This window comes from Coregonus clupeaformis, chromosome 30, assembly GCF_020615455.1.
Source record: "Coregonus clupeaformis isolate EN_2021a chromosome 30, ASM2061545v1, whole genome shotgun sequence".
NCBI lineage: Eukaryota > Metazoa > Chordata > Actinopteri > Salmoniformes > Salmonidae > Coregonus > Coregonus clupeaformis.
In genome coordinates this window covers 3,234,215-3,255,443 of record NC_059221.1, presented here as the reverse complement: position 1 = coordinate 3,255,443, position 21,229 = coordinate 3,234,215, and the positions used below count along the sequence as shown (strand labels likewise).

General features: G+C 48.9%; 1 protein-coding gene across 5 annotated transcripts in view; it reads left to right on the top strand.

Moving 5' to 3' along the window:
• LOC121545500 (protein SOGA1) overlaps window positions 1–21,229 on the top strand; it is a 71,835-nt gene that overhangs the window by 36,691 nt on the left and 13,915 nt on the right. For 2 of the 5 annotated variants that reach the window (XM_041856068.2, XM_041856063.2), the window contains exons 4-10: window positions 1,906–1,968; window positions 12,420–13,760; window positions 14,925–15,041; window positions 19,236–19,364; window positions 19,708–19,938; window positions 20,091–20,246; window positions 20,535–20,702. In XM_041856068.2, the coding sequence (XP_041712002.1) occupies window positions 1,906–1,968; window positions 12,420–13,760; window positions 14,925–15,041; window positions 19,236–19,364; window positions 19,708–19,938; window positions 20,091–20,246; window positions 20,535–20,702 (2,205 nt within the window). The remainder of the gene's footprint in view (window positions 1–1,905; window positions 1,969–12,419; window positions 13,761–14,924; window positions 15,042–19,235; window positions 19,365–19,707; window positions 19,939–20,090; window positions 20,247–20,534; window positions 20,703–21,229) is intronic. The other 3 variants (XM_041856064.2, XM_041856066.2, XM_041856067.2) reach the window with 3 other exon arrangements.

Below are 21,229 nucleotides of genomic sequence, written 5' to 3'. Positions count from 1 at the left end.
CAGTATTCTCTCAGTGTTTTACTGAGGTTGAGTCAGCGCTGAATTGTTTGTGTGAGTGACCTTGTGTTCTGGATGATATGTAGCTGTTGTACAGAACGGGCCGGCCAATTACATCAACTTGGCAGAGTGGGTGGAATTTTGTCTGGTTCTTTTCGGGGCGTGAGATCGCAGAGCAGGGAGGCTGTGTCCCAAATGGCACCCTATCCCCTATATATTGCACTACTTTTGACCAGGGCCCATAGCGCACAACATAGGGAATTGGTGCCATTTGGGACACACCGGGAGAGCTTTACTGTGGGATGGGAGGAGGGGAGGATGAGGGGGAAGTGTGAAAGTTATTGATATTTATTAACAAAATAGGTTTAGGGCACAGAAAAAAAAGGTGTGAGATGTTTGTGTCATAAAGTGGTTTTAATAATGAGTAGGTATTGTGGTTTAGCTCTGTGTTAGAATAGTGTTAGCCTGCCTGTCACAGTGACACCTCTACATCCCTGTCACTTGTCATAGCGAGACTGTTACAGCTGGCCTGACGAAACCAATAGTCGAAACCAAACAGAAAAGTGTCCTTAAGTTGGTCGATATGTGTCCAGATCAATAGTTCCATTATTTTTCCGCACCATTGATTCCACTGTGAAGTTTAGCACCATTAAAAGGTTCTCAGCCACCAGCTAAACTGCATGACATTGTCAGCAAACACAAAATGGAGGCTGAGATTGGATTGGATGCAGCTCTTTATGCTGTACCCGTACCGCTTTAAATCCAGTCTAGTTACCCTGCTCTCCAGCTGGCTTTTTCCACTGGGGAACTGGTTCTGGATGGAGTGTGTGTGTGTGTGTGTGTGTGTGTGTGTGTGTGTGTGTGTGTGTGTGTGTGTGTGTGTGTGTGTGTGTGTGTGTGTGTGTGTGTGTGGAGGTCCACTGTGTTAAAGGCTATATACTGTCCTGTGTAGCAGGGTCTCTTGTTTGTTTTCAGCTTGATTGAATAAAACACAGCAGAGAGGACTGTGGATATCCCTTCTTTTTTCACCAGTCAGCTCAGTGCGGAGAAAGAAGCCAGTTTCCATGGAAACGCCTTGGCGAGATAAGCTTGAGATAAGCTTGTACTGCAGCTTGTCTGTCTGTCTGCGTGCGTGTTGTGTGTGTTGTGTGTGTGATCTCTCAGGACTCTGGTAGGAATGATGATTTATTAGGATCTAACTCAGTGTACTGAAGCCCAGGTGACCAGGGGGAGGGGCTGGCTGTCATTAGCAACGCTGCTCATGTTCTCTTTATTGTCTCGTCTCAGTTTACACACATTTCTCTCTCTCTCTATCCTTCCCTCTCTCGCTTTCTCTCTCTCCTCTATCCCGCCCTCTCTCCCTCTCTTTCTCTTCAACTCTATCTCCCTCTTTCTCTCTCTCTTTCTCTCTCTCTTTCTTCATCTCTCTCTCTATCCTTTCCTTTTCCTCTGTCTCTCACACTCCTCTCTCTCTTCTTCCCCCTTTCTCTCCCTATCCTCCTTCCCTCTCCCTCTCTTTCTTTTTTCTCTCCCTCTCCCCCTCTTTATATTTTACTCTCTGTTTACAAAGTATAAATGCAGCCAACTGTAGCTCCACACCCCTATTAGTGTCACTGTGGGGATAAACATCTCCATGGTGATGATAAACTGGGTGAAAGGGCAGGAGTGAGGGGGGCGAAAGGGGAGAAGGGTTATAGACTCATGGTGGTATTATTATTATGTTGTATAACACCTTGGCCAATGTGCTGCTGCTAGCTCTTTGGGGGTCTAGGGCCTAACATTAGGGTTGGGTTACTGTAAAAGCACTTTGTGACAAATGTTATTTAAAGGGCTATGGAAATCTAATTTCATTGATTGATTGATTGATACTAATTATTGTCAATTTTATGTGTTTCTCTCTATTTCCAGAACTCTCTGAAGAAGAGAGGCGCTCGGCCAAACAACAAGCCAGAGAAGAAGCCGTCTGTCCAGGTAACTTAGACCAACAGAGACCTTCCATTTTTTCTACATTGAACAGCCAAAGGGAAAATCTCATATAGATTTACAAACGAATCAACCAAAGAAACAAACTGCAGCTGCAGCATTTTGTCTCCAGACACTCACCTCTGATTCTTACCTCAGCCTTATTCTAAAATGGATTCAATAAAAAAAAATCCTCATCAATCTACGCACAATACCCCAAAATGACAAAGCGAAAACAGTTGTATTTAAATAAATATTTGCAAAATTATAAAAAATAAAAAACTGAAATACCTTATTTACATAAGTATTCAGACCCTTTGCCATGTGTCAAGAGTGGAGTGTAGTGGGATGTGGAATCACACGCAGGACACAGAGATATAAATCCAAAGGTCTTTCGTGAAGTCCGTAGAAACACGCCAACAACGGCCACCGGCCACAGGCGAAATAAACGCACACTAAACTGAACAAAGTAAGTGTGCACAAAGTGCAGGACTCTCTAAATCAACACGAAATAAAGAGAGAACAAAATACAGCGGACCTAAACTACCACACGACAGTCAAACAATTACACACAACACCTAAACTAACACAAGGAACTAAATAGGGTGCCTAATGAGACTAAACACTAAACAGGTGTGACAAACAGACAAAACCAATCAAACATGAAACATCGAACGGTGGCAGCTAGTACTCCGGAGACGACGACCGCCGAAGCCTGCTCGAACAAGGAGGAGGGGCCGCCTCGGCCGAAACCGTGACAGTACCCCCCCCCCTGACGCGCGGCTCCAGCCGTGCGCCGCCCCCGGCCTCGGGGACGACCAGGAGGACGCGGAGCAGGGCGCGGAGGATGACCACGATGGAATTCGATCAGAAGGGACGGGTCCAGGATGTCCCTCCTCGGCACCCAGCACCGCTCCTCCGGGCCGTACCCCTCCCACTCCACAAGATATTGGAGACCCCCCATCCGGCGTCTCGAATCTAGGATGGCCCGAACAGTGTACGCCGGAGCCCCCTCGATGTCCAACGGGGGCGGAGGAGTCTCTTCTATCTCAAAGTCCTGGAGTGGACCAGCTACCACCGGCCTGAGGAGAGACACATGGAACGAGGGGTTAATATTTTTGTAATCAATGGGCAGTTGTAACCTGTAACACACCTCGTTCAATCTCCTCAGGACTTTAAAAGGCCCCACAAACCGCCGACCCAGCTTCCGGCAGGGCAGGCGGAGGGGCAGGTTTCTGGTTGAGAGCCAGACTCGATCTCCAGGTGCGTACACTGGCCCCTCACTGCGGTGGAGGTCGGCGCTCGTCTTCTGTCGACGGATGGCTCGCTGCAGATGGACGTGTGCAGCGTTCCACGTCTCCTCCGAGCGCCGCACCCACTCATCCACAGCAGGGGCCTCGATCTGGCTCTCATGCCAAGGTGCCAGAACCGGCTGGTACCCTAACACACACTGGAAAGGGGTTAGTTTAGTGGAGGAGTGGCAGAGAGAGTTCTGTGCCATCTCGGCCCAGGGCACATATCTCGCCCACTCCTCCGGCCGGCCCTGACAATATGACCTCAGAAACCTACCCACATCCTGGTTGACACGTTCGACCTGCCCATTACTCTCCGGGTGGTAACCCGAGGTAAGGCTCACCGAAACCCCCAACCGTTCCATAAACGCTCTCCAGACTCTGGAGGTAAACTGGGGGCCTCGATCAGACACTATATCCTCGGGTACCCCGTAATGCCGGAAGACGTGAGTAAATAGAGCCTCAGCGGTCCGTAGGGCAGTAGGAAGACCCGGCATGGGAAGGAGACGACAGGCCTTCGAGAACCGATCCACAACGACCAGGATGGTGGTATTCCCCTGTGAGGAGGGAAGGTCGGTAACAAAATCCACCGAGAGGTGAGACCAGGGTCGTTGTGGAACGGGCAGGGGTTGTAATTTACCCCTGGGCAAGTGTCTGGGCGCCTTACACTGGGCACACACTGAGCAGGAGGAGACATAAATCCTCACATCCCTGGCTAACGTTGGCCACCAGTACTTTGTACTAAGGCAGTGCACTGTCCGGCCAATACCTGGATGTCCAGAGGAGGGTGACGTGTGAGCCCAATAAATAAGCCGATCCCGGACCTCGAGCGGGACGTACGTCCGACCCACCGGACACTGTGGAGGGCTAGGGTCGGTGCGTAATGCCCGCTCGATCTCCGCATCGACCTCCCATACCACCGGTGCAACCAGACAAGACTCAGGTAGTATGGGAGTGGGTTCCACGCACCTCTCCTCTGTGTCATACCGCCGAGACAGGGCATCTGCCTTCCCGTTCTGGGACCCAGGGATGTAAGTGATCTTAAACACAAACCGGGCGAGAAACATAGTCCATCGAGCCTGGCGAGGATTCAGTCTCCTAGCTGCCCGAATGTATTCCAGGTTACGGTGGTCAGTCAGAATGAGAAAAGGGTGTTGAGCCCCTCAAGCCAATGCCTCCACACCTTTAGGGCCTGTACTACGGCTAACAGCTCCCTGTCCCCTACGTCATAATTCCGCTCCGCCGGACTGAGCTTCTTAGAATAAAAAGCACAGGGGCGGAGTTTAGGTGGTGTGCCGGACCGTTGTGAAAGAACAGCCCCGATACCGGCTTCAGACGCGTCTACCTCTACTTGGAATGGTAAAGTGGGATCCGGGTGCGCCAGCACTGGAGCCGAGGTAAACAGGTCCTTCAGTCTCCCAAAAGCCCTGTCCGCCTCAGCTGACCATCGCAAGCGCACAGGACCCCCCTTCAGAAGGGACGTTATGGGAGCTGCCACCTGTCCAAAACCCCGGATAAACCTCCGGTAGTAATTCGCAAAACCCAAGAACTGCTGCACCTCTTTAACCGTAGTTGGGGTTTGCCAATTACGCACGGCAGACACACGGTCAACCTCCATTCTCACCCCTGATGCAGACAACTGACTACTGAAAGAACAGACATTTCTCGGCTTTGACATACAGGTCATGCTCCAACAATCTCCTCAATACCCTGCGCACCAGGGCTACATGCTCGGCCCGAGTAGAACTGTACACCAGAATATCGTCTATGTACACCACTACTCCCTGCGCCTGCATGTCCCGGAAAATCTCATCTACAAAAGATTGGAAGACTGATGGAGCATTCATTAACCCGTATGGCATGACGAGATACTCGTAATGACCGGAGGTAGTACTAAATGCTGTCTTCCACTCATCGCCCTCTCTAATGCGCACCAAGTTATATGCGCTCCTGAGGTCCAATTTTGTGAAGAACCGTGCCCCGTGTAAGGACTCCGTCATGGTCGCAATCAGCAGGAGTGGATAACTATATTTCACAGTCACCTGATTGAGACCGCGGTAATCAATACACGGACGCAAACCTCCATCCTTTTTCTTCACAAAAAAGAAGCTTGAGGATGCGGGAGAAGTGGAGGGCCGTATGTATCCCTGTCTCAGAGACTCAGCAATGTATGTCTCCATTGCCCTCTTCTCCTCCTGTGACAAAGGATACACATGGCTCCGCGGGAGCGCAGCTCCTGCCTGGAGGTCTATCGCACAATCCCCCTGTCTATGAGGCGGCAACCGTGCCGCTCTTGCCTTGCTAAACACGAGTGCCAAATCCTCATACTCAGGTGGAATGTGCAGTGCTGGCATCTGGTTCGGACTCTCCACCGAGGTCGCCCCTACGGAAACACCCAGACATAGCCCCTCACACTGAGCAGACCACCCTTTAAGAGCCTTCTCTCGCCACGAAATCGTAGGATCATGGGTAATCAACCAGGGAAGCCCCAGTACCACCGGATACGCAGGAGAGTCGATCAGATAGAGTTGAATCGTCTCCTCATGACCCCCTGCGTCTTCATCCTAAGTGGCGCCGTGACCTCCCTAATCAACCCAGATCCTAACGGACGACTATCTAGGGCATGTACAGGGAAAGGATTATCAACCGGAAGGAGGGGAATCCCTAACTCAACACAGAATTTACGATCTACAAAATTCCCAGCTGCGCCTGAATCTACTAGCGCCTTATGCTGGGAACGAGGTGCAACCTGTGGAAAACAAACAGGTATAGTTATGTGTACGACAGAAAGCTCTGGGTAAGTGGGGCGCCTACTCACCTGGGAGGACTCCCCAATGTGTGACCTGCCGTCTCCCTCACCAGGGAACCCTCCCCAGCACCTAGCCGCGGTGTGCCCTCCACGGCCACAGTTGGTGCAGGGGACAGCCCCCCTCGGGCTCCTTCTTCTCCCCCCTCTAGCGCCAGCACCTCCGAGCTCCATCGGGCTCGGCTCGGAGGCGCTGGAGGGTGGAATGGGCGACCCCCACCTGGGACGTCCGCGGGTAGCGAGCAGGGTGTCCAGCCGAATGGCCATGTCCACCAACTGGTCAAATGAGAGTGTAGTATCCCTGCACGCCAACTCTCTGCGGACGTCCTCCCGGAGGCTGCAACGAAAGTGGTCTATGAGGGCCCGCTCATTCCACCCTGCATCTGCCGCTAGAGTCCGGAACTCCAGCGCAAACTCTTGAGCGCTCCTCATCCCCTGCCGGAGGTAGAATAGACGCTCCCCCGCCGCCTTCCCTCCGGTGGATGGTCGAAGACCGCACGGAAGCGGCGGGAGAACTCCGCATAGGTGATAGTGGCGGCGTCTATTCTCCTCCATTCGGCGTTGGCCCACTCCAACGCCTTGCCGGTGAGACAGGAGATGAGGGCGGAAACGCTCGTGTCCCGAGGGCGCCGGGTGTACGGTGGCAAGGTAGAGTTCCACTTGTAACAGGAACCCCTGACACCCGGCAGCGGTGCCGTCGTACGCCCTCGGGAGCGAGAGCCGAATCCCACTGGGTTCCGGTTGTTGGACGGGCGGGCTGACCGATGGTGATGGTGCGGTAGGTGGAGGTGTGGGTACATCGCTGATCTCCCATCGATGGAGAATGTTCATCACCCGGTCCAGGGCGTGCCCGATTTGGTTGATCCGATCTTCTTGACCACGAAAGCGCTCCTCCATGATGTCGGTGGGTGTGGGTGCTCCTGCTGATTCCATGAGATGGTGTGTAATTCTGTCAAGAGTGGAGTGTAGTGGGATGTGGAATCACACGCAGGACACAGAGATATAAATCCAAAGATCTTTAGTGAAGTCCGTAGAAACACGCCAACAACGGCCACCGGCCACAGGCGTAATAAACGCACACTAAACTGAACAAAGTAAGTGTGCACAAAGTGCAGGACTCTCTAAATCAACACGAAATAAAGAGAGAACAAAATACAGCGGACCTAAACTACCACACGACAGTCAAACAATTACACACAACACCTAAACTAACACAAGGAACTAAATAGGGTGCCTAATGAGACTAAACACTAAACAGGTGTGACAAACAGACAAAACCAATCAAACATGAAACATCGAACGGTGGCAGCTAGTACTCCGGAGACGACGACCGCCGAAGCCTGCCCGAACAAGGAGGAGGGGCCGCCTCGGCCGAAACCGTGACACCATGAGACTCGAAATTGAGCTCGGTGCATCCTGTTTCCATTGATCATCCTTGAGATGTTTCTACAACTTGATTGGAGTCCACCTGTGGTAAATTCAATTGATTGGACATGATTTAGAAAGGCATACACCTGTCTATATAAGGTCCCACAGTTGACAGTCCGTAGAGCTCCGAGACAGGATTGTGTCGAGGCACAGAACTGGGGAAGGGTACCAAAACATTTCTGCAGCATTGAAGATCCTCAAGAACACTTAAATGGAAGAAGTTTGGAACCACCAAGACTCTTCCTAGAGCTGGCCGCCCGGCCAAACTGAGCAATAGGGGGAAAAGGGCCTTGGTCAGGGAGGTGACCAAGAACCCGATGGTCACTCTGACAGAGCTCCAGAGTTCCACTGTGGAGATGGGAGAACCTTCCAGAAGGACAACCATCTCTGTAGCACTCCACCAATCAGGCCGTTATGGTAGAGTGGCCAGACGGAAGCCACTCCTTAGTAAAAGGCACATGACAGCCTGCTTGGAGTTTGCCAAAAGGCACCTAAAGTACTCTCAGACCATGAGAAACAAGATTCTCTGGTCTGATGAAACCAAGATTGAACTCTATGACCTCAATACCAAGCGTCGCATCTGGGTGAAACCTGGCACCATCCCTACGGTGAAGCATGGTGGTGGCAGCTACATGCTGTGGGGATGTTTTTCAGCGGCAGGGAGATTAGTCAGGATCGAGAAAAAGATACAGAGAGATCCTTGATGAAATCCTGCTCCAGAACGCTCAGGACCTCAGACTGGGACGAAGGTTCACCTTTCAACAGGACATTGACCCTAAGCACACAACCAAGACAAGTCTCTGAATGTCTTGAGTAGCCCAAGCAGAGCCCGGACTTGAACCTGATCGAACATCTCTGGAGAGACCTGAAAATAGCTGTGCAGCAACGCTCCCCATCCAACCTGACAGAGCTTGAGAGGATCTGCAGAGAAGAATGGGAGAAACTCCCCAAATACAGGTGTGCCAAGCTTGTAACGTCATACCCAAGAAGACTTGAGGCTGTAACCGCTGTCAAAGGTGCTTCAACAATGTACTGAGTAAAGGGTATTGTGTGTAGATTGATGAGGGGAAAAAAACAATTGAATCAATTTTAGAAAAAGGCCTAACAAACCTAACAAAATGTGGAAAAAGTCAAGGGGTCTAAATACTTTCCGAAGGCACTGTAGGTAGAATACAGGAGGATATTTTTCTCTATTGAGATTACTTCCTTATTTATTTCTACCCAAATCTAAAATGTTCCTGTTTTGATTAATTTAATAGAGTGGGTTAGGTATTCTCTATACCAAATTAGCATACCCCCTGAGTCTTTTTTCTTGTTTCACAGCTGGTAGTTTGGTGTATGGGACTAACAGCTCGCTGTAACCTAGAGGGCAACTAGTGGGTCCATCTCCTCTATACCATGTTTCTTGTAGGATGCCAATTTATTTGGTGAAGTCTGGGTTCCTGCTCTTTAGTCCAAAGGCAGACCTTCTATATTCCAGGATGAGATAGTAAAGGATTTGTGTTCCATACTGTCCAGTGTTGTCTTTCTCTCTCTCTCTCTCTCTCTCTCTCTCTCTCTCTCTCTCTCTCTCTCTATCTCTATCTCTCTCTCTCTCTCTCTCTCTCTCTCTCTCTCTCTCTCTCTCTCTCTCTCTCTCTCTCTCTCTCTCTCTCTCTCTCTCTCTCTCTCTCTCACTCTCTCACTCTCTCGCTCTCGCTCTCGCTCTCTCTTCTTCTGTTTCTGTGGGGATGAGGTTAATGCTTAATATCATATTATTGGAGTGCCACTGCCACATACCATAAATGGTGTTTAATGTTCTGGGAAATAGCCCCATCACCAATAAAGTACACAACACATTATTTCATGGGCCTGGACCATTTTGAGTCAATTGGTTAAATACAGTTTTTCTCGATTGCTAAGACACATTTCTTGAAAGCTGCTCTCCTTTTCTCTTAACTGTGAACACAAAACCCAATTTTCAAGCTACATTCACAAAACCTCAGACTCTTCTTGCAAAACCAAACTTTCACCTCAAAACAGTTCAATCTGTGCTCAAAACTGAACTATGTTGTCAAATCGTGCCCCGAGTCAATCAAAATAAAAAACACTACTGAACAGTCACTAAACACTACGTAGAAAAATAGAAAACACAATGCTCAGGACATGAAGCTGGAGAAATAAATGTTTGTTTGTTCACTGTAGGCTAAATGCATGTTGCAAAACAAAAAAAACCTGTGCATTTAGCACTTGTACAAAAACACAAAACAGAAATCTTGTGCATTTACATGTAGCACTTGTAAAAACAAACAGAAATCTTATGCGTTTGCCACTTGTGTACAGTAAGCCCATGTAAAAATAAAGTACAGAAATATACAAATAAGTGCATTACTCAGCCACAGCATCATGTCTCCGTACTGGGTCAGGCCACAGGACTTCATCCACATCACAGGCCACATTTTGTCTGGCCAGGCAACGGGGAAAAAAACCTGGCATGCCGTATCCAGGCTTGGCATGCCTCCACACCTATGTCACCACAGGCAAGTCCCATGGCTTGCAGGAGATTTACCCTGGTGTAAGGTTGGCGTTCATATACCTTCCACCGCCATGAGGAGAAGAATTCCTCAATGGGGTTTAGGAAAGGGGAGTACGGTGGAAGGCAAAGATTGATAAAACCTTGGTTCATATTGTACCACTCTCTAACCTGGAGGGCTCTGTGAAAACTCACATTGTCCCAAACAACAACATAGATGGGATGCTCATCCTGCTGCCCTAACAAAGCATCTCGCATGTGATTGAGGAAAATGAGGAGCTGGTGAGTGTTGTAGGGCCCCAGGTTGGCATGATGGTGGACAACCCCATGATTGCTGATGGCAGCACATAATGTGACATTGCCACCACGCTGCCCAGGAACACCAACAATGGCCCGATGGCCAATCACATTACGGCCTCTCCTTCTCCTTTTGGTGAGATTAAACCCAGCTTCATCCATGTAGATGTATTGATGGGGTCTTTCCATTGCATCCAGTTGAAAAACCCTCTGTAGAAATAGATATAGTTTTGTAAGTGATACGGAAAAAGTGATTTAGGCCACTACAGTAAATCACTACTTAGAGTAATCAACATTGAATGTGGGAATCTTTGCTCTTTGACTCTGTCTGAGTTGCGATCAAAGGGCACTCTGTATAGCTGTTTCATGCGCAGTCTGTTGCGCTTGAGGACACGATCAACAGTAGAGAGGCTGACACTGTTGATACCCTCAAAATGTAAATGGTCCTCAATGATCTTCTGCTGAATTTCGCTCAGTTTAATGGCATTTTTCTTACGGACCATATCAACAATTAGGGTCTCTTGGTGTGGGGGAGAACATACCTGTCCTCCCACCCCCATGTGGCAGTCTTTCAATTCTACAAAAAGAGAACATGGAGTTACAAAAAATATACATGGAATACTAGGCCTACAAACAGTTAGACCAACCCTCCATTACAATACTACAGTACATTGGTACAGTGATGTACTGAAACATATATTCACTTACAGTATACTGTGGTACAGTATATAGTATGTCATACAGTAATTGCTGTCAACATTTACATACTGTACTATAATGTCAAAAAAAGGTAATTACCTGTTCTCTTCTCTAAATCTTCGGATTATGGTGGACACAGTGAATCTACTGATGTTTGGTTGTACCCTTTGTCCAGCCTCCCTCATGCTCATACCATGGACAAGAACATGGTCAATCACAGTAGCTCTGATTTCATCAGATATTACTGTTCTTTGTCTTCGCTGACCACCTCGACCACCTCTCACACGAACTCTTCCTCTCAGATTTCTATCAATTGTAGGGCCTCACAAACCAGTGCTCTCTAAACTGGCTTACTGTATATGTTCCCTCACATCATTAGCCACAAGTGTGATCAATTTTGAGTTGTTGTGTTCAAGTGGTGATACCTGTGCTCTAATTGTGTTTGACTTTTGTCACATGTGCTCACCATTATGCAGCACGGGTGCATCACAATGAAAATGTGTTGGCAAGTTGTGTCTAAACAGGTGAAAAGTGCTTATGGTTTTGCCAAAAGAGTGATTGATTCAATCAGGGGGTTCAGGCAACTGAGCATTTGGTTCAGACAATAGGGTTTAGTGTTTTAGCAATTGAGAAAAACTGTAATAGAGGGAATCTGAGTAATACCCTCTGCAAAATAAATGTGCGTTTAATATTCAAAATGGCTTCTGTCTGTTATAAATACACCAATGTACCTCAATGCCCCCAGCTAGCACACATTACACAGTAATATAGTACATTTACATTACATTTTAGTCATTTAGCAGACGCTCTTATCCAGAGCGACTTACAGTTAGTGCATACATTATTTTATCGAACCCACAACCCTGGCGTTGCAAACGCCATGCTCTACCAACTGAGCTACATCCCCTGCCGGCCATTCCCTCCCCTACCCTGGACGACGCTGGGCCAATTGTGCGCGCCGCCCCATGGGTCTCCCGGTCGCGGCCGGCTACGACAGAGCCTGGATTCGAACCAGGATCTCTAGTGGCACAGCTTGCACTGCGATGCAGTGCCTTAGACCACTGTGCCACTCGGGAGACTATGCTTGTAGTATGCATGACTCCCCAGTGTTGCATCGACCTATCCCACTTTGCCCCAAAAAATCCATAGCTTTGCATTGGTCTAAATATTTGATGGGGTTACCATGAGGATGGCGAATGAGTTCAAGCTATTATGAAGAATTTGACAGATTTTAACATGTTAATAGAAAAATAACTCCCGCACAATTAGCTTTTTTTAATTTGTCGTTTTGGCCTCACTATCTTTCTCTCTCTGTCTCTCTCTCTGTGATATGTGAGAGGATATATTGTCATTGTGTGTTTGTGTGAGTGAGTCAGTGTGTTGTCAGTGTTCCTAACAGCCTGTCTCTGTGCCTCTCTGTGGCCAGCAGGAGGACAACTCTGACCTTAAGTGCCAGCTCCATTTTGCCAAGGAGGAGTCAGCGCTCATGTGCAAGAAGCTGACCAAGATGGCCAAGGACAGCGAGGCCATGCGGGAGGAGCTGGCCAAGTACCGCTCGGTCTACGGCGACGTGGACGCCTCGCTCACCGTGGAGGAGGTGAACGACTCGCCCCACACCCGCGAGGCCGAGGTTAGAGTTCACCTGAAGCTGGTGGAGGAGGAAGCCAACCTGCTGAGCCGGCGCATCGTGGAACTGGAGGTGGAGAACCGTGGCCTGCGGGCCGAGATGGACGACATGAAGGGCCAGGAGCTGCCACCAGGGCTGGGGGTCGGAGGCATGGGAGGCCCTGGAGGAGGAGGTCTGGAGAATGTGATGGAGATCCAGAGGCACCTGCAGTTTGTGGAGGAGGAGGCAGAGCTGCTGCGGCGCTCGCTGCTGGAGATGGAGGAGCAGAACAAGCTGCTGATGAACGAGATCAACCGCTACAAGTCGGAGCTGCCGCTGGCGTTGGACCCAGACCAGAACGACTCCTCATCCATCTCTCTCCTGGAGGACGGTCATGGTGGGGGGGCTCTCATCAGCACCGAGGCACCCCAGGAGGAGCTGCTGCAGGCCGCCAGGCTCCAGATCGGGGAGCTGAGCGGCAAGGTGAAGAAGCTCCAGTACGAGAACCGTGTGTTGCTTTCCAACCTGCAGCGCTGCGACCTGGCCTCCTGCCACAGCTCTTCTAGGCCAGCCCTGGAGACCGACGCTGAGGCAGGGGACTCGGCCGAGTGCCTCCCCAGCCAAGCGCGCCGTGAAGGCCCCATCGGAGGGGAGAACGAGCCCCTGGAGGAGAGGGAGAAGAAGACGTCCACGGGGGTTCCCTTTCACCTGCACGGTAACGTCCCCCTGGGGCTGAAGGACCATGAGGCCCTGCTGGCCATGAGGGACCAGGCCCGCCTCATCTCTACAGCCATCCAGCTGCTGACCGCTTCCGACTCCAACTGCCCCTCCCTCTACCGCAAGATCTCCTCCACCTCCTCCGGGGAGGCTGCAGAGCCCTGTGTCCCAGAGAAGAGCCAGCAGGCCCAACCCTCTGAGCTCCAGGACCTGCCCCTGGTGGAGGCTCTGACGGGCAGGCTGCGAGCGCTGCACACCCAGCTCCAGGCCTTCGTGAAGCGAGTGGAGAGCCTCGGCAGCGCCCCTCCTGGGAGAGAGCAGGTGGAGGGGACATCGCCCCTGCCTCTACTGTCCGAAGCTGGAGACTCCGTGACGGATGCACCCTCTGCCTCACACCCCTGCCCTCCAGACGACCAGGCGGGTGAGATCACTGCAGAGCAGAAGGTAAGAATGAACACCCTCCTCCTCTTCCCACCACTCATTTATTATTGATTATGTTTCTTTCCTTTTCTTTTTTATGCTCCTTTTTTTGTAGTAAGTCTATTATTTCTGTTCCGTTTGCTCTTTGAACCACGGTATGGCTAATACTCCCCCCCTTCCCAGCTCACACTATGGTTTCTCCCTGGCACAGAATGCTGCCGGCACACATGACATGACACGCATGCTGCTTTGATGCCTTATAACCTGTTATAGATGCTACATAGAGCTCAGGGCTCAAATGGAGCCACCACTGTGCTGCATGACAACTAGAATGATAAAGAAATCATAGAAACCATAAACCACAATCTATTTACACACATCAAAAGACAATTCGCATATCCATGTAAATGCACTCTAGTAAAGTTGGTTCTATGCTTAGAGTTAAGCTCCATTAGAGGCCTACTGAGTCCCAACCCCATCCGCTCTCCCCCGTCCCTCCCTCTCTCACCCCGTCACTCCCTCTCTCACCCCGTCCCTCCTTCTCTCTCCCCGTCCCGTCCTCTCTCTCCCCGTCCCTCCCTCTCTCACCCCGTCCCTCCCTCTCTAACCCCGTCCCTCCTTCTCTCTCCACGTCCTGTCCTCTCTCTCCCCGTCCCTCCCTCTCCCCGTCCCTCCCTCTCTCACTCCCTCTCAACCCGTCCCTCCCTCTCTCACCCCGTCCCTCCCTCTCTCACCACGTCCCTCCTTCTCCCCCCTCTCACTGCATGGGCACCATGACCGCCGCTTTCTGCACTTGTTTCCCTTTCCTCTTTTTCCTCTCTCTTCTCTCACTCTTTTGATTATTTTAATCCCCTCTCCTACTCTCTCCTCTTACTCTCCTTCACTCCCCCCCTCCTCCCCCAACCCTCCAGCCGTCGCTCCTACTTCTCATCATTGTTTTGGTTCTGTTCTCCACTCTGTCCTACGCCACTCTGACAAAGCTGTTTTTCCTTTACATACTTTTCTTTGTCCTGTGAGGTTAATTTTTTATTTTCAATGTGTCTTACGGATCTTCCATTTTGGTTGTATTGTTTTGTTTTGGATGCCCTCCATCCCTACCATATGTCTCCCCTCATCCTCTTCCTTCCCTTTCCTCTGTTCCTCTTCCTATCTTTTTATTTGTTTTCATTAACTTGCCCATGCATGCAGCAGCCTGACTTTAGGGACCAATCAGAGCACGAGGTGAAAGGTCAGGAGGAGGAGGAGGGTGACAGCCACACTGACAGCAACAAGAACCAGGAAACACAGGAGACGGAAACAGCCCTGGTAGGTCACTGCTATAGAATAGTCAAAATACACGCATGCATGCACAAACACACACAGACACTGTGCACTCCTTGATGGCCCAAACATGTCTTTAGGCTCTCTTCCCTCGTTCTTTCATGTGATAGATAGTGGGTGAATCAGGCTGGAATCACACTGCTGCTGCAGTAAACACAATGACATCAGCTCTTGAAGTGAGAAGAGGAAGTGTCTGCTGCTCAGTGTTCGTTTGACCTTTCCGTAGCAGGTCTCCTTGGAAACCTGGACTGTGAGGGAGGGGGCATCTGCAGAAGCGATGAATAGAGCAGAGAGAAACACAATCGCCACAGCCCACTCTCCTGTTACAGGATATACAATGTTAGTTTTATAATGTGGGAGTCATGAAAGGGAAGGTTGCTCTCTGGGCTGTACTGTAGCACATAATCAGTTAGTCATCTGAACACACACTTCCTAAATGTGAGAACTAGAGAACCTCATTGTTGCTGTCAATAGGCTGGTTATTAAAGGTTCAATAACTCAGTTGATTTCTCTGTATCTCCTGAATTAAAACACATTCTTGAAATATATAATTATATAATCATAGTAGGCAATTAACTATGACAGCATTGAGCGGGCCACATTAAATCAGCTTGTGGGCGACTTTTGGCCCACGGGGCACGTGTTTGAAATAAGTAGGCCTAATAATTCACCCTGTGTCTCTCCTCAGTAATCACTGCATCACAAACTACTGTTGGCTTCTACACATCATCATCCACCCTGCTCCTCTCCCCTCTCAGTGATCAATGATTAGGCTGCCAGGACAGGGGAGATCAGGACCGGGTCCGGCGAGGGAAGGAGGAAAGGACAGGGGATAGGGCAGGCAGTAACACCTTGGCCCCACTCCAGGCGATGTTATCACACGCAGACTGCCTGAGTGCTCTGTCTGTCTGTAGAGACAGGGTCGGTCGATAGAAGCATGACAGGGCTGATGTATGGACATGGATGTGGGAGTGTTGGTGGGAACCAGGAGTCCATCAGGGTGACTGTGTTCTGTGTCCTATTCATTAGGGAACATAGTTTCAAAATGTTGTGCAGGTAGTCCCATCCCGTTTTAGTCAGTTTTCTTCTGTTTAGTACCTAATGAATACGACCATGGTCTCTCCCCACTGAGTGGTGCCTCTTGTGTCCATTACCACCAACCAATCCTTTCAGAGTAACTCTGTAATGTTAGAAATAGGGTACTATATCCTGCTCAGAAAGCAACTTAAATAGAATATTCTTCTGCAGGACAGTAAGACCGACATAATGCTGTGAAGGGCATTGGAAACTGACAGCAGGTTATCCATTTATGTGCATGGAGTCTGCGTCTAAGGCTTGGCTCGGGAATGTAAGCCTTTTATACAATTGTTATGGTCTACGAGGCGAATATGCATTGGAATGGGAGGAAATTGAAAGGTTTAGCAGCTGAAATTGAGCTGCCCTCACTCTTACTCCTTGGATCCCTTTGGTGAGAAAATGAGGGTGTCAGAAGTCACTTGCAGAGGCTGCTGAGGAGAAGGAGAAAGGGAGAGAAATGCAGAAGCGGGCTACGGTGTAAATTATACAAAAAATCTGCTGCAAATCAATTTGTGACTCGCTGAGTAATAGTGAGCTACAGTGTCATAGTGCAATTGGGACTTGCACTGGCAGGGACTCTCTCAGAATACACAGTGAGGGTAGAGTTATTGGGAGGGCACACTGCCAAAACGTTGGTTATCCCTAGTAGATAACCAAGTAGATTGTAGTAGATTGTGAGTAGATATTGAGTGTGCAACTTTCTTTTTTCCCAAAGAATAATGGTTGGTGAAATTGTACAACAACAAAAACAATGATTCCAGCAATGCAACGTCTAAATAAGCTAACATGAAAATAAATGACATTGTATTTTCACTTACAGTGGGGAAAAAAAGTATTTAGTCAGCCACCAATTGTGCAAGTTCTCCCACTTAAAAAGATGAGAGAGGCCTGTAATTTTCATCATAGGTACACGTCAACTATGACAGACAAAATTTGAAAGAAAATTCCAGAAAATCACATTGTAGGATTTTTTATGAACTTATTTGCAAATTATGGTGGAAAATAAGTGTTTGGTCAATAACAAAAGTTTCTCAATACTTTGTTATATACCCTTTGTTGGCAATGACACAGGTCAAACGTTTTCTGTAAGTCTTCACAAGGTTTTCACACACTGTTGCTGGTATTTTGGGCCATTCCTCCATGCAGATCTCCTCTAGAGCAGTGATGTTTTGGGGCTGTCGCTGGGCAACACGGACTTTCAACTCCCTCCAAAGATTTTCTATGGGGTTGAGATCTGGAGACTGGCTAGGCCACTCCAGGACCTTGAAATGCTTCTTACGAAGCCACTCCTTCATTGCCCGGGCGGTGTGTTTGGGATCATTGTCATGCTGAAAGACCCAGCTACGTTTCATCTTCAATGCCCTTGCTGATGGAAGGAGGTTTTCACTCAAAATCTCACGATACATGGCCCCATTCATTCTTTCCTTTACACGGATCAGTCGTCCTGGTCCCTTTGCAGAAAAACAGCCCCAAAGCATGATGTTTCCACCCCCATGCTTCACAGTAGGTATTGTGTTCTTTGGATGCAACTCAGCATTCTTTGTCCTCCAAACACGACGAGTTGAGTTTTTACCAAAAAGTTATATTTTGGTTTCATCTGACCATACGACATTCTCCCAATCCTCTTCTGGATCATCCAAATGCACTCTAGCAAACTTCAGACGGGCCTGGACATGTACTGGCTTAAGCAGGGGGACACGTCTGGCACTGCAGGATTTGAGTCCCTGGCGGCGTAGTGTGTTACTGATGGTAGGCTTTGTTACTTTGGTCCCAGCTCTCTGCAGGTCATTCACTAGGTCCCCCCGTGTGGTTCTGGGATTTGTGCTCACCGTTCTTGTGATCATTTTGACCCCACGGGGTGAGATCTTGCGTGGAGCCCCAGATCGAGGGAGATTATCAGTGGTCTTGTATGTCTTCCATTTCCTAATAATTGCTCCTAAAGTTGATTTCTTCAAACCAAGCTGCTTACTTATTGCAGATGCAGTCTTCTCAGCCTGGTGCAGGTCTACAATTTTGTTTCTGGTGTCCTTTGACAGCTCTTTGGTCTTGGCCATAGTGGAGTTTGGAGTGTGACTGTTTGAGGTTGTGGACAGGTGTCTTTTATACTGATAACAAGTTCAAACAGGTGCCATTAATACAGGTAACGAGTGGAGGACAGAGGAGCCTCTTAAAGAAGAAGTTACAGGTCTGTGAGAGCCAGAAATCTTGCTTGTTTGTAGATGACCAAATACTTATTTTCCACCATAATTTGCAAATAAATTCATAAAAAATCCTACAATGGGATTTTCTGGATTTTTCTTTCTCAATTCGTCTGTCATAGTTGACGTGTACCTATGATGAAAATTACAGGCCTCTCTCATCTTTTTAAGTGGGAGAACTTGCACAATTGGTGGCTGACTAAATACTTTTTTTCCCCACTGTATCTGTCAAAGCCCTCAGAGAATCTTGAGACAAAACATAAAGGTTGTCATTGTACCTCGAAACACAGCAGCAACCAGTAGTCTTAAAGCGCCATTTAAACACAGATATGCATGGAACATTATGACACAGTGGACATTGGAGAATGGAATCATGTTCATTTTCAAACCTTCAGAGTATATTAATGCCCCTCTGGGTATTTCAGTCTTCCACAGAACACCCCCAATGTCCCACCTTATCAAATTCTACACACTTGGTCTAATTGGCGAGAAAATACAAATGTTGGGCGCTGAGTGATAATGAAAAGCTTGAGTGGCTGGTCTTGTGCCTGTCGTTAGAACGGAGGCCATTTGATGAGCAGTTCGTGGGTTAGCGCTAATGGTGTGTTTATTGGACCATGGGGCCCAGTGTGGGTGTGTGGGTGTGCTGTATGTCTTTAACTGTGTAACATAAGGTTGGGATTGTTGTTCTCTGTTTGGAGTTGAGTTATTGTCAATGGAGGATATTTTTCAGTTGTGGGAAGTGGTGTGGTGTGCTTTACACTTTACAGGGTGATGTAGCATTGCAGAGTGTATTGTACTCTAGCTATAATGGTGTACTTCTCTCTCTCTCTCTCTCCCTCCCTCTCTCTCTCTCTCTCTCTCTCTCTCTCTCTCCTTCTCACTTGCTCCCTCCCTCCCTCAGCAGATCAGTGAGCTGCAGGCTCTTCTGTGGGAGGCGAGGGAGAATGCTCGCGGGATGCAGGAGGAACTGACAGTGGAGAGACAGGCTCACAGAGACCCCACCCACAGCAGCTCACAGACATTCACACAGGTACACAACCATAGAGATAAAACTGTTATATAACTATGTACACGACACTGACTACAGCCAAACCCTTCTAAACCACACAGAGCGTTGTTACTGTAACGTCTTGTCAATGCTAATACAGAGTATGCACCGCACCTGAGAACAGTATGGTATCACTACTATGATATGTACAACAACAACAGTTTATTATATACATGCATGCACCCACTTAGCAAACAGCTAAAGCAAACGGTGCTGTACCTAATCCCTTATCATAACAACACTGGCACTGTGAGCCCCTGTAGCCCACTGACTGGCCTGTCCCCTCTCTCTCTCTATGTGTGTGTGTCTCTCCCTCTATCTCCAGCTGCAGGAGGAGCACCAGAAGGCCCTGACGCGGAGGGACTTCCAGCTACAGAGTCTGAGTCTGCAGACACGGCTACAGCAGAAGTTCTGGAGCCAGGAGAGGAACCTGATGTTGCAGGAGTCCCAGCAGCTCAAGCAGACCCTGCTGCTGCTCAGCCTCAAGCTGCGCTGCTTCCTCAAACAGTGGCGGCTGGGACGCAAGCTGGACACGGAGGCCAAGGATGTCTTGGAGGTACAGGACTGACTGGCCACCCTCTCTCTTTGAATCAGCCACTTAGCTGTGGCATGGTACTTTGATTGGTTGATTAGATTTTTAGCTGTTGAAGAAGCAGACTGGCTGACTGACTGACTGGCTGACTAATAATTTGCTGTGTGTCCCTACAGGTGAACAGTCTGAAGGACCTGTACCTGCTGCTGGAGGAGGAGAGTCTGGCCGCACACCCTCACCAGGGAGACAACAAGATGACCGCCGCAGAGGAGCAGCCCCTCTGCCCCTCCATCTCCAAGGAGCTCTGTGTGCTGGAGAAGAGCTACAAACAGGTACAGGAACAGGTCACACCTGGGTCATATTCATTAGTGCACACCGTTGCAAAAGAATGTTGCTACAGAAAACGAAAACAAGCCTTTGTTATTGGACAAGTTCAGGTAGTTCCTCTCGGGTTTCAGCCAGTTCTTTCTGTTTAGTGTCTACTGAAAACAACCCTAACAATACACAGGAAACAGCAGTTATTGATCAAATGAATGACATGGAGATCTTCTCAAATGTCATGTTCCTCTCTATGACATTGAGAGGTCATTCACTGATTCTCCATCCTGTCTGTGCCCTAGACGAGCGGCGTGAGCAGCACTCTGGCAGACCTGAAGGGAGCGCTCCAGGATCTGAGCGGGGAGCTGCGAGAGGAGCGTCAGGGCTCTCAGGAACTGACCCAGCAGTTTGCCCGTGCTAAGGCCTCCTGGGAAGTGGAGAGGACAGAGCTCAAGAGCCTCATCTCCCAGGTAAGACCACACCACCTAGAAGGAAGCAACTAGCATAGAAATATAATTATTAGAATGGAAATTTGACTTCACCCTTAAGGGTACAGTCAATATGGCTGACATGGTATAGAAACCCTCTGTCGTATAGTTATAGTTTCAAACCCATAGTTTATCTAAAACCAGCTAAAAACCTTCCACCATCAGGTGTTATTTGGCTAGTTCAGAGGCCAGGCTATTATGTAGCTTACAGACCAATGAATTTCACATGAGTCACAGTCCCTGCCTGACCATTATCTAAGAGGCTTAGCATAAAGCATCCCTGAGAGGGTAATACATTAGCCCTTATACCACCCAGGTATCACACAGACTACTGGAGAGAGAGGACTGATAATAGGACCCTGGCCACCAGGGTTATGATCTTTCCCTACTTGGAGGTAGCGTAAATACTTTAGAGTAGACTCTTGCCTGATCAGTCAGACATGCTATAGCTACTGGGCCCCAATCGTTTCTTCTTTTGGCTACCTGGATGTCTGGGCCAAAGCCATTGA